The sequence below is a fragment of the Ursus americanus genome, chromosome 30 (assembly GCF_024610735.1).
Source record: "Ursus americanus isolate L20-20 chromosome 30, mUrsAme1.1.p, whole genome shotgun sequence".
In the NCBI taxonomy this organism is placed as follows: domain Eukaryota; kingdom Metazoa; phylum Chordata; class Mammalia; order Carnivora; family Ursidae; genus Ursus; species Ursus americanus.
In genome coordinates this window covers 26211876-26225559 of record NC_142156.1, presented here as the reverse complement: position 1 = coordinate 26225559, position 13684 = coordinate 26211876, and the positions used below count along the sequence as shown (strand labels likewise).

Sequence of the window (13684 nt, the reverse complement as noted above, 5' to 3'; positions counted from 1 at the left end):
CATGCCCTCTTCCATCTTCGCCTACGACCATACCACTGCTGCCCTCGCCACCCGGTGACAACTCATATCCCTCGCCCTCACCGCCGCCTGGGACTCAGAGCCCTAACCAAGCACGCCATCCTCTTCCCCGCCAGGAAACCCACGACTTCACGGCCCTTGACCTCACTGCGTACCTACAATGCACGCGCCGCTGCCACCGGGGCCCCTGACCTCACTGACGCGCCGCCACCGCCGGCAACACCACGGACATCCACACCCGCGACACCATCACCACCCTCACTGCCACTCGCATCGCAGCCCATGCCGCCTGGGAACTCACCATCGCCCTTGCTGCCACTGCCTCCACCGCCGCCGCCTCCAGCGCTGAAGCCGAATCTGTTGACGCCGCCCTGGCCTCCAGTGATGCTGCCTTCAATGCCAGAGTCCGGGCACCACTGACGTCAGAGGGAGGCGCCGCCGACGCTGGGGCTGCCTCCAGCACCGAGGCGTCCTCAGTCAACGCCCCTCCAGGAACACCGCCACTGGCGCCGCCTCCAGCACGGCCTGCACGGCCTCCAACGCCTCCAGCAACGCCGCTGCTCCCGCTGACTCCCTTGAGGCCGAGGACGCCTTCAGCGCCACCGCTGCTGACTTCATCAACGCTGCTGAAGCCTCCAGCGCCGCCATCTGCATCCACGCCGGAGTCCCTGCCGCACTAAAGTGAGGAGGGCCGTCCAGCGCGCGGGGCTTCCACGGGTGCCCTTCGGCCTCCTGCGCACCGGGCCCCGCCTCCAGAAGGAGCGCGGTCCCAGAAGCCTTTGGCAGGGGCGCCGCATGCATGACTGCTCCTGCCGCCTCCAGTGAGGCGGGCGCTGCCTGCAAGAAAGGCACTGCTGCGGACACCACCTCCAGCAAGGGGACTGCTGCCGCCGTCTCTGGCAGGGGTGCCGCTTCCGTGGACGCCCGCCGCCTCCTCCAGCTTGAGGCCCCGGGAGCGGCGGGCGCCGCCTGCGTCGTCTCTTGCAGGCCTGCAGTGCGCCGGTCGCGCTGGTGGTGCCTCCAGCAGGGCGCCGCGTCTGTGCACGTCCCTGCTTCCTTCACTGCTGCCGGTACCGCCTCCAGCAAGTCATCGCCGCCTCCTCGAAGGGCGCTGCTTCTGTGTGGGCTTCGGCCACCTCCAGCTCGGTGGGTGCCGCCTCCTGGAAGGGCACCGATGCCGGCGCCTCCGGTTGAGGCGCGGCTTCCGTGAACCCCGTGCGGCCTTCACCGCGCCTGGTGCTGCCTCCAACAAGGGCGCCACCGCCAGTGCTTCCCGCAGGGGCGCCGCTTCCCGTGGTCGCCCTTGCGGCCTCCAGCGCAGCGGGCCCCGCTTTCAAGGGTCACCCTTGCGGCCTCCAGCCTGGCGGGCGTTGCTTTTGTTGGAAGGTTGGATAGGCAAGTATTAACGAACATATTTTTTCAGACACTCCTCTTTACAAATTCTTTCTCCCCTTTCACATTCAGAGAAATTGGAGTGACGACAGAAGGAAACAAAACATTATGCAGTGTATAGAATAAATGATGGGTGGATGGATGAATGGATGATTTAATCTGGTTGTTTAAAATTATACACAAGTATTATGAATTCTTTCTTAAATGACTCAATTCTGTATATCTCCATTCAAAATACATAATATATAAAGACATATTTTCCATAATTTATTTATAACTATATATATGTAGATATATTTCATTCATATTAATGGCTTTCCATTATATACCATGTCAAATTTGAAGAGAAATTAAAATAAGATGGTTTTAACTCCTTATATAAATTATAAAGAAAATAATGATAATTTATATTAATATAAAAAAGCAGAACTGTATCTTGGAATTTAAAAATATCTTAAATATACATATTTGTAGTTTATGATTATTTACATTTTTTAAGCTATTGAGGGTGAATGGTTTAAGCAATAACCTTATTATATATTTTACCAGAATGTCACAGTATTGGATTAGACCGAGCACATTTCCTCTGAAATACAATAAATACTGAACAGTACTTTGCAAAATGAATAAATGGGCAAGTGCATGCTAACTCTACCTTTAGACAGTATTTTAGGCTAGTCCTCCAAGATAAATTAGATGAACTGCTTACAAGTGTATCATCAAGTAATCATATAAATGGGCTAGTGATTCATGCCTTTTAAACTGCATGGATAACTGCTAATTGAATCAGATATCAAACATGCAGTGAATGTTATGATAGATGAGCTAACCAGTTTGACATACAAACAATTAAACCAACAGCCACGTCATAACTATGTAATTATCTGTGTTCATAGCTATGTATTTATATGGTTTACAAAATGTTCACATCTATTATACCACTCTTTACAATTAGGAACCCAAAGTTAAGCAATTACGACTTGGGCTATTTCAGATACATAAGAATTAGCAGAATCAGAATTAGGAATTTAGGTTTGTGTCTTTAAATCTAATGCCCTTTTTACTACACGATAAATGATTAAATATAGTTATAGACATAGATAATAAAACCACACACGCATAAATATACAAACAGATATATATCAATATACTTACAGACACTATGATGATACTAAATTTGCCATATTTAAAATCATAATAATAAAAATTTTAAGTAAGTGTCAACACTACTATTTTCTACATTTTGCTTTTTACCTACGAAGTAATCTGGGTGGTCTGCTCTGAGAAATTTCCTAAGTTTTGGGTTGTCGGAATATAGTGCTAACAGCAAAGAGGAAACGACAAGTACAAGGAAAGTTAGAAAAAAAGTCATACTCTGCTTACAATGAAGGAAAATAGAAGAAACTGTGACAGCTGATCTCACACATTTTAAGAACATTCATGTGAAGAAAAGGAATTTGTTCTGTTACGGGATTGTGGCATCGAAATAAACAGACTTCGTGGAATACCATCGTTTTTGCCCGAGGAAAGGTTCATCTAGAGTTTCCGACATGGACGTGCTCCGGCCATGTAAGCAGATGCTGACGCCCTAAGGAAAGTTGAGTCTTCATTCCTGCACTCACGCTTGATGCACGTGCCGGCGCTGTACTTCGTTCTCTGTAGAGATTTGGACCAAGTGGGAAGATTTGATTTCTCAGATGAATTAATTTCCTAGGACAGCCTGTTCCCTGAAAATCTGAGAAGTCGTGTTGCAGACAGTGAGTTCGGAATGCGGAAGACTTGTCAGGGGTTACAGCTGTGAACGTTAAAGGGAGGAAACGTGATTCAGTTGGGGGAGTTACTAGACCAGGATGCTGCTCCGGCAGTGTCTACCAGCTCAGTGAGAAGCCCTGGAGCAAAGACTGCCCTTTTTAGAAGTATCTCATGTTGGACAAAAATGACTATGTCCCTGAATGACTTTCTCACGCCTTCTCCGGAAGTGGCACCGTCACCTTCTTTAGCTCTTCTGCTGGATCTGTCCTGAAAAAAGCATGATGTTGGCTAGAGAGCTGAAGCAAACCCTGAAGGAGCTAGCAGTGAGCTGGCAGCGATCAGCTAGCCATTTTCTTCTGAGTTGGACGGATTTCCTCTCTTGAAGGGGTCCTGAGAGCATATCTGTATCCCTGCCACACCCTACCCTAACCTGCTTCTATGAAAACCTACTTTGCAGAAACTAGCAGTTACACAGGATAAAAAACTTGGAGTCATTACTCTCTCTTCTCTTTAATAACCCCTGTGTGATCTATCAGTCTTGTTGCTTCTCCTTTCAGACACTGTCCACGTCCCTGACTCCATACCTGCTGCCCCAGTTCAACCCATCATAATCTTTTTTCTTGGATTACTGTGATAGTTTCCTCACTAGTCTTACTGATTTTAAGCTTGCCTCTATAGTCTATTCTCTGCACAGTATATTATATCTCCTTTGTGTTCTCAAATCTTGCTGTCCATATCCTTGGGTCCTATCATATCTTTCATTTACTCAGACTCTTCAGTGATTACCCTTCTTACTCTTGAGAAGAAAACCACATTATCTAGTCCTCTCATTGTTATTATTAATCTTTATTCTGACCTCTAATTCTCTACTTACTCTGTTCCAACCTTAGTATTCCTTAAATATGCTAGGCACCTTTTAGCCTCAGGGCCTTGAACTTGCTATTCCCACTCCTTTCATACATATTCAGGTCTTTGATAAAGTGTCATCTTTTCAGAAAGACTTTCCCTGACAACTCTATTAAAAGTGCAATTCAAACCATAACTCCAGGTTGAAAGATGGCACTGCCATTTCTCCATCTATTATTTTTTTTCATAACACTTAACAACAAGTGTCAATTACTGTATCTCCAGGACCTAGACAGATTTTGGCATTTGTTATGTTTTCGAATGAGTATTTGTCGAATGTGCGAACTCTCAAAAACTATCATTTTCCTACCTTCACTCCGTGATGGTAATAGGAACTGTGTATTTGCACATTTTGTGTGGTTATCAGTGAGAGACTCGGTTGGGCCTGATCCAAAAATAACCAGAAGATTATTAGGAACAAGGCAACAACATAAAAAGAGATCCATGATGGGGCGCCTGGGTAGCTCAGTCAGTTGAACCTCTGACTCTCAATTTCAGCTCAGGTCATGATCTCAGGGTTGTGAGATGGAGCCCAACATCAGGCTCTGCCCTGGGTGTGGAGCCTACTTGGAATTCTTTCTCTCCCGGTCCCCCTGCTCTTCCCCCTTTCCCCCTCGCTCACACAGGCACTCACTCTCTCTCTCTCTCTCTCTCTCTCTCTCAAACATAAATAAGCAAGTAAATAACAAAAGAGATCCATGACATAAGAAATGTAATGCCAAGTAACGTTAAATGCTTACTCTGTGACTGGCACATGCAAATTATGAATAATTAATTATTTAATTTGTCCTTAAATAGGTATTAATATCATCTGGTCTACTGATAGAAACAGGTTTAGAGAAGTAAAGTACTTAACCAAGTCTCTGTTTATATGGAGAAGTAAAGATTATCTTCCCCATCCCTTTATCATTTCTACTGCATTCTGAGAATTAAGTACAATAACCATTTGTCAGGAATCATGCAATAACTTCCTAAATTTCACCAAAAAAATTCTGCATTTCCTAGTCTTTTATGGACCTCCCTCAAATGCACATTATTTTTTTATCCCAACCTTGATTTAAATATATAACTCAGTCTTTAGCATAGATTTGTAACTCTGTAAACTCAGATTTTTCACAAAGTAGCATTTACTCATTCATTGACAGTTCTGCCTATCCACCCACAATTGATTCAGTCACGCATCCGTTCACTTATTAGATTTTTCTTTAACTGTGCAATCTCCTGATGGTTTATTTGAAGATCACAAAGACAAAGTTTATACCTTCATGGGAATTAAATATATATAAGCATTTTGTATAAGCTAAGTGACACCGGTATTAAAAATAAGATTTTCTGTCAGTGGGTGCAGACATCATGAGGCTCTAATTTAGTTTGGAGATTAAAGCATTCACATAAACCCCACATACACCAAGATGAAATAACAACATCTTAAGAATGTGGTCTTGATGGAGCCAAGTGAAGAATAGCTCAGGACTGTTCCAACCCAAAGGAATTGCCAAAGTCAAAAAATGGGGGCATATGTGAAGAAATGAATTATGCTTAGCTGAGCTTTCTAAGCTAAGTGTATCTTATCTTGAGAGAAATTGGAATCTGTGAAAGTATTTTATTTATTTATTTATTTTAAAAAGATTTTATTTATTTATTTGACATGGAGACAGCCAGTGAGAGAGAGACAAGCAGGGGGAGTGGGAGAGGAAGAAGCAGGCTCCTAGCAGAGGAGCCTGATGTGGGGCTCGATCCCATAATGCCAGGATCACGCCCTGAGCCGAAGGCAGACGCTTAACGACTCCGCCACCCAGGCGCCCCCCGTGAAAGTATTTTAACTGAAAGACTGAAGTTGCCAGAACTGTATAATTGAGGAATTACTCTTACAATAATAGGGAAAAAGGATTGAAAGCGAGCATCTGCTGATACCTGGTTTCCCATGCCCTAATAGTTGAATGAAACTATTTTCACTAAATTTAACAATGACTGCCTGTTGCTAAATATTGTTTATATATGTCTTATACCTTCATCTTGTTTGACGTCCCATTATCACTTAGTACTTACATAGTAATAGAAAGTAAGCAGCAGGACAGAAAGGTTAAAAACTCAGATGAGATACAGAATGAAAAATAGAAAAGACCCTAAATGGGGCATACTGGGATAGACTCAGAACCCAATTAGCAAGACTTATCTTTAATGCAAGTAGGAATGTGAGTGTCATGGGGGAAAACAGCTTGAAAAATGTAGACTTGATTTGAATTTGGTCATTTTGGAGAATGGCATTGGAAGTTGATTACTGAACCATATGTAGATAAACCTAATGGGATTACTGGGCCATAAATTATACGGACACAAATCTTGGCTTTCATGCCTTTGTCTCCTATAGATCTCAGCTAACAGGTGCAAGAACCAAGTCCTGACCCTTGGAGTCCATACCCTATTCTGGTTTTGACAGGCGCAAAGGAGGGAAGAAAAGGTAAGAGTTTGGGATGCGGGCAGCAGGGTGACTGAATTTGGGCCCCGACTTCTAGTAAAGTGAAGAGAGGTTAATTAGAGTTAAATGAATAATTATTAAATAAGTGTTGTTCTGAGTTGCCATGTACAATGAAGTAAAGGTGATATTTCGTCAATTATGTAAGTTTCAAATTTTTCTCTGAAAGCAAGGTTACTTAAATAAATTGCTGGACTTGTCCGGACCAAGCATGTGCTTAACCCATGTTATTCCAGAATTTTTCAGGCCTCATAAGCTGCATTTAAGTTGTTTTTGTTGAGCTACCAGAATGTTAAAAAAAAAAAAAAAGTGTTCCAATATCTCTAGTTTTAGAGCTTCACCGCAACTATTGGTTTATAAGAACCTTTTTAATCTATAAATGAAAATTGCTTAACCTTTAATGGCATTTGAATATAAATCAAAAGAAAACAAGCATATATGTACAACATGAGATATAAAGGCAAACTATAAAGATAAGGTATTTTCAATAATTAAAAATCATTATTCGTAGAGCTTATATTCTTGTGAGATTTTCAGATCCACATAAAGTATCTTTAAGCATGTCATTTTTTTTTAAAGATTTTATTTATTTATTCGACAGAGATAGAGACAGCCAGCGAGAGAGGGAACACAAGCAGGGGGAGTGGGAGAGGAAGAAGCAGGCTCCCAGCGGAGGAGCCTGATGTGGGGCTCGATCCCAGAACGCCGGGATCATGCCCTGAGCCGAAGGCAGACGCTTAACCGCTGTGTCACCCAGGCGCCCCTAAGCATGTCATTTTTAAAGAATTTTGGTATAAACTAAGAAATAATGCAAATGTAGCTAAGCTGTTCCTTAAGCAAATATAACCAATTCTTAGAGTGTGCTCTCAAAGATTTTAAGGTCTTTTAATGACAAAGAAGTGAGAAATTCAAATATCATAACTGCTTCGTTGTAAGTTTGCCTCCGTGTTATAAATTTGTCTTCTCCACCCACTCCAAACTTCACACCTCATTTCACACAACCCTATATACTTGGAAGAGCATTCTGATTAATGTTTACTCTTTTCCCTCTGTCTGAAATCATTTTTTTTTCTCTTTCTTAAGCCCATCTGTTTTGTGGCAAACCCACCTGCTTCAATTGCTCCTTTGTCTTTTTCATTTTTCTTAGCACCGTCTATGGTTGCTGATAAAACCTCTCTTCGTGAGAATTGCGAACTCATTGAGTTAGAATTTGAATGTGCTTGACCTGTTTTCTTTCCTACACATTTCTGTATGAAAGCTAGGTACTGGGGCGCCTGGGTAGCGCAGTGGTTAAGCATCTGCCTTCGGCTCAGGGCGTGATCCCAGCGTTCTGGGTTCAAGCCCCACATCAGGCTCCTCCACCAGGAGCCTGCTTCTTCCTCTCCCACTCCCCCTGCTTGTGTTCCCTCTCTCTCTGGCTGTCTCTCTCTGTCAAATAAATAAATAAAATCTTAAAAAAAAAAAAGCAAGCCAGGTACTCATAAATAATATTAGGAGTAATAATATAATTAAAAATACTAAACAAAAGATTTATCCTCTCAAATCAGTAAAGATGCATAAAATTCTGAGATGTACATTTCTGATTTATAGTTAAGTGCTGAAAAATATTTGAAGACATAGCACTGAAATATATTAAGTACTGCTTTTATATAGCTCACTAAAGGATAGGATAAAATTTCCACTTTCCTGTAACAACAACTTTAAAAGTATTTGAGAGTATAATTTCAAAAATCATATTTACGGTGTATGTTGCTGACATATATTTTATGCTATAAATGCCAGAGTATTGAATTACAGTATTTCCACCTTGTTTAATGCATGCTTTTTCTGTTAAAATTATGAAACATTGATCATTTTGAAGACTGTCCTTTTTTTTCTCTCAACATCATAGATAGGTTTGTTTTTTCTAAGATTTTATTTATTAGAGAGAGAAAGAGAGAGAGCGCAGGGGGAGGGGCAGAGGGGAAAGGAGAGGGAGAGAATCTCAAGCAAACTCTGTGCTGAGATCATGACCTGAGCCAAAACCAAGAGTCAGATACTTAACTGACTGAGCCACCCAGGCGCCCCTCTCAACATCATTTATACATTATTTTTTCCATAAAAAGCCAAAACAAAAAAAGGTTTGACGAGTACAGCTTCAACTTTTCAAAGACTAAGTCAGAATGTTTTTATTCGGAAGTACAGCTGGATTCATATATGACATAAATTTGCATAATAACTAAGCAAAGGCAAAACAGGGTTTATAAACCACTTTTTTGTTTGTTAAATAAATAAATAAATAAATAAATAAATAAATAAATAAATAAATAAATAAAAATTTCCCTCAACATCATTTATAAAAATTTTTATAAAATTTTTAAAAAGTAGTTCTACCTCGGGGGCGCCTGGGTGGCACAGCGGTTAAGCGTCTGCCTTCAGCTCAGGGCGTGATCCCGGCGTTATGGGATCGAGCCCCACATCAGGCTCCTCCACCATGAGCCTGCTTCTTCCTCTCCCACTCCCCCTGCTTGTGTTCCCTCTCTTGCTGGCTGTCTCTATCTCTGTCGAATAAATAAATAAAATCTTTTAAAAAAAAAAAGTAGTTCTACCTTCCTGAACACATAAACACACCACACCCACATTCTATTGAATACCAAAAAGAACGGTGTCCTAGGTTTTATTTTTAAGATATTAGTAAAATTACCAGGGCCATTGATTGTTGAGACCTACCACTTTAGAAGACTGACGGTTCTCAATAATGACTTTGTGATTGATTATAGGGTTGCAGTTCCATTTAAGAGTGATTGTCATACTGTCTTGTCAGTTTGTGTTTCTTATATAGTAGAAGTCTCGTGGATCCTCTGCAATTTCTGTCTCTTAACCGTCTGGAGAAATATGGTTTTGGTTTTGTTTTGTTATTCCCATACAACTGTGTTCTCAGCGTGACCAGATAGAAAACACGTATTAATGCACAAGAAACATCACATATAGGGCGCCTGGGTGGCACAGCGGTTAAGCGTCTGCCTTCGGCTCAGGGCGTGATCCCAGCCATCTGGGATCGAGCCCCACATCAGGCTCTTCTGCTATGAGCCTGTTTCTTTCTCTTCCACTCCCCCTGCTGTGTTCCCTCTCTCGCTGGCTGTCTCCATCTCTGTCGAATAAATAAAAAAAAAAAAAAGAAAGAAAGAAACATCACATATAGATAACTTCACATCTTTTTCATAGCAGCCTGTCAAAAGGGAGACTTGATGACAAGATCCATTCCACACAGATGTTATTTTTTCTATCCCCTGTGTTCAAATGGACTTTCGGGCTTCTATGACGGCGTTTATTCTATTTGTGTATTAGGGCTCTATGTGCATTGATCCCCATTTTAAAGTATATTTAAAGAACTTGCAGGTAAGGGATAATTTTATTTTTCATCTTTGCATATGCTGTAATACCGAACAAAAACTTTTTGCGCATCAATGCATATTTATTGAAGTAACTACTTAAGAATACATTAAGCATTCAGTTTTTTTTTAAACCTACCATGTGGATTTAAGAATTTAATTGTATTATATTTTATATTAAAGTGTTTTTTTCATATAGCAGTTGTAATAGTATGTATGGAACCTGTTGTTGTAACTCATTGCCTGGGTTCAAATGTTAGAATTCTTCAGTATAAGTGTGTTCTTCGAAGACAGGAAACTACTATTCACCTAGAATGTGAACAACAGGAAAATTGCAATGGCCATGTATTTTACTTAAGGTTCTGTGAGCCATTTGAAGTAGAAGCATACCAATAGAATGAATAGACCTGTAGTGAACACAGCCAAGAATCAAAGAAAAACAGGGGCGCCGGGGTGGCGCAGTCCGATTAAGTGATCGACTCTTAATTTCAGCTCAGGCCTTGATCTCTGGGTCCTGAACTCAAGCCCTGCATTGTGCTCCGCACTGGGCCCGGAGCCTACTTAAAAACAAAACGAAACATAAATATGAAACTAAAAATACCAAAGGACATAGGACCACAGAATTAGAGGAGCAAATTTACATAAGATTATGCATATAGTTCTCACTTAATAAATTGTCAACATCACAAACAGAATTCACTGGGAAAATGTAAATGACCAAAACTGAGCCAAGAAATAGACAACCTCAGGCGGCCAAACAGCAGAGAAGACATCGAAAATGTCGTCAAAATACTACGTCTAAGAAACGTGGCAGGCCTAGCCATAAAGGCGAATGCTTTTTGTATATTCCAAGAAGAGATCCGTTGAGGATGTAATATAAACTCTTCCATAGGAAAAGATGGCATGCTTGCTGGCTTATCGTATGAAACAACATAACCCTGGCAGAAAAACCTGTTAAAATGTGGGAGGAAAAAAAATATACATTGATATTTGTGCAAATATAATACAAATACAGCTATAAATAGAGATTCGGAATGAAATATTAGTGCATCTCTTCAAGGATTCAGTATGGATAAGCCATCGTGGGTGGATAGACAAAAGGCATTTGGTTAAAATTAGCATTCGCTCGCAATCCAAACTCTTAGTAAACTAAGAATAAGACATTCATCCTCAACTTGATGAGGAGCGTGTCCTGGAAACTGGCACACGGCATCACACTTCAGCGCTGTCACGTATTCCCATTCGCCAGAAATAAGAAGTGAGGTCCGGTAACACCGTGGTTAGAGCAGTATTCAGGGTTGCTCTATCCAATGCAAGGAAATGCGAGACATGCATTTGACACCAAATTGTTATTGTGTGCTGATTATATAACTGGCTAACAGAATCAACAACGAATACTTTCAAACAGTCAGAATTTTATCATATATTTATTTTTTTTAAGAAAATACATTTTTATTAGATTCTTTTTCTTATAAGTTTTCTTTTTTTTGGTGTATTTTTTTATAATAATATTTTTTATTATATTGTGTTAGTCACCATACAGTACATCCCTGGTTTTTGATGTAAAGTTCCATGATTCATTAGTTGCGTATAACACCCAGTGCACCATGCAATACGTGCCCTCCTTACTACCCACCACCAGTCTATCCCATTCCCCCACCTCCCTCCCCTCTGAAGCCCTCAGTTTGTTTCCCAGAGTCCATAATCTCTCATGCTTCACTCCTCCTTCTGATTACTCCCACTTTCTTTATCCCTTTCTTCTCCTACCGATCTTCCTACTTCTTATGTTCCATAGATGAGAGAAACCATATGATAATTGTCTTTCTCTGCTTGACTTATTTCACTTAGCATTATCTCCTCCAGTGCCATCCATGTTGCAGCAAATGTTGAGAACTCGTTCTTTCTGATAGCTGAGTAATATTCCATTGTATATATGGACCACATCTTCTTTTTTTTTTTTTAAGATTTTATTTATTTATTTGACAGAGATAGAGACTGCCAGCGAGAGAGGGAACACAAGCAGGGGGAGTGGGAGAGGAAGAAGCAGGCTCATATCAGAAGCCTGATGTGGGGCTCGATCTCATAATGCCAGGATCACGCCCTGAGCCAAAGGCAGACGCTTAACTGCTGTGCCACCCAGGCGCCCCATTGCCACCCAGGCGCCCCATGGACCACATCTTCTTAATCCAGTCATCTGTTGAAGGGCATCTTGGCTCCTTCCACGATTTAGCTATTGTGGACACTGCTGCTATGAACATTGGGGTGCATATGGCTCTTCTCTTCACTACGTCTGTATCTTTGGGGTAGATACCCAGTAGTGCAATGGCTGGATCATAGGGTAGCTCAATTTTTAACTTTTTAAGGGACCTCCACACTGTTTTCCAGAGTGGCTGTACCAACTTGCATTCCCACCAACAATGTAGGAGGGATCCCCTTTCTCCACATCCTCTCCAACAATTGTTGTTTCCTGCCTTGTCTATTTTTGCCATTCTAACTGGCGTAAGGTGGTATCTTAGTGTGGTTTTGATTTGAATTTACCTGGTGGCTAATGATTTTGAACATTTTTTCATGTGTCTGTTAGCCATTTGTATGTCTTCATTGGAAAAGTGTCTGTTCATATCTTCTGCCCATTTTATGATTTATTTATTTGTTTCTTGTGTATTGAGTTTGAGAAGTTCTTTGTAGATCTTGGATACCAGTTTTTTATCTGTAGTGTCATTTGCAAATATATTCTCCCTCTTTTCCCTTGTTTTGATGTACATGTATGGGGACTCCATAGGCAAAACAAAACAAAACAAAACAAAAAACCCAAAACAAAACCCACTGAGGCTCTTTCACCAAATTTACTACCATATGGTATGTGTGATATTTCAGTTTCTGCAAAGTTGGGTTAAACTTGACCCATCTTCAAACACAGAAGAGAATTTAGCTTCAAAATTATTTCACCTGTCACGGAGAAGTTTAAACAGGTCACGCCGGTTGCTATTATTTTGTCAGTAGCGTGCTCTCTTGGGTAGAATGGGCCTTTCAGTGGGTTGTAGGATGTCATTCTGAATTCTGCAAGTCTGGTGGCTGCTGCTCCCCTAAGAGGCATTAGCGGGACCCTCAGAGTTCACCTCCCAAGCTGACAGCCGTGCCCCTGTTGTCGATCTCTGCTAACACCACCCTTTTTGCTCAGACCACAGAACTATGGCAGCAAACAAGACTTTGGGGTGTGGTTGCACAAATACATTTTGCACTGAGCCTGTGTTTGCCTACAGTTGGCTCTGAGGGAGCCTCTTACCCTTAGGGACTGAGTTAACTCTTAGAGAATCTCTAAACCCTGTGATGCGAAGGAGCCCTGAGCCATGTTACAGTTCAAGCCTGAGGCACCAAAGAAGGTCCAACCTGTAGCTTCTAGGCCAGCCTAGAGAATGACCTGAACTTAGTTGCAATGACAACAGCATAGGAAATAAAATTCATGAAGGTATTTGTGAGAGCAACACAAATTGAATTGGAAAATATAATTATAGGGGCGCCTGGGTGGCTCAGTCAGTTAAGCGTCCCACTCTTGGTATTGGCTCAGATCATGATCTTGTGGGATCGGGCCCTGAGTTGGGCTCACGCTCAGTGGGGAGTCTGCTTGAGATTCTTTCCCTCTATGCCCCCCCGCCCTGCGTGCTCACTCTATTGCTCGCTCGCTCCTTCTCTCTCTCTCTAAAATAAATAAATAAATCTTTTAAAATTTTTAAAAAATTTAAAAATTAAAAAGAAGAAAAAAAACACATGT

General features: G+C 41.5%; 1 protein-coding gene across 1 annotated transcript in view; it reads left to right on the top strand.

Annotated features, from left to right (window-relative positions):
* The first annotated feature begins 817 nt into the window (after nucleotides 1-817).
* LOC148107469 (small G protein signaling modulator 1-like) overlaps nucleotides 818-13684 on the top strand; it is an 84560-nt gene continuing 71693 nt past the window's right edge. Inside the window, 1 exon segment of the mRNA XM_087857173.1 lies at nucleotides 818-1164. Coding sequence (XP_087713299.1) covers nucleotides 818-1164 — 347 coding nt within the window.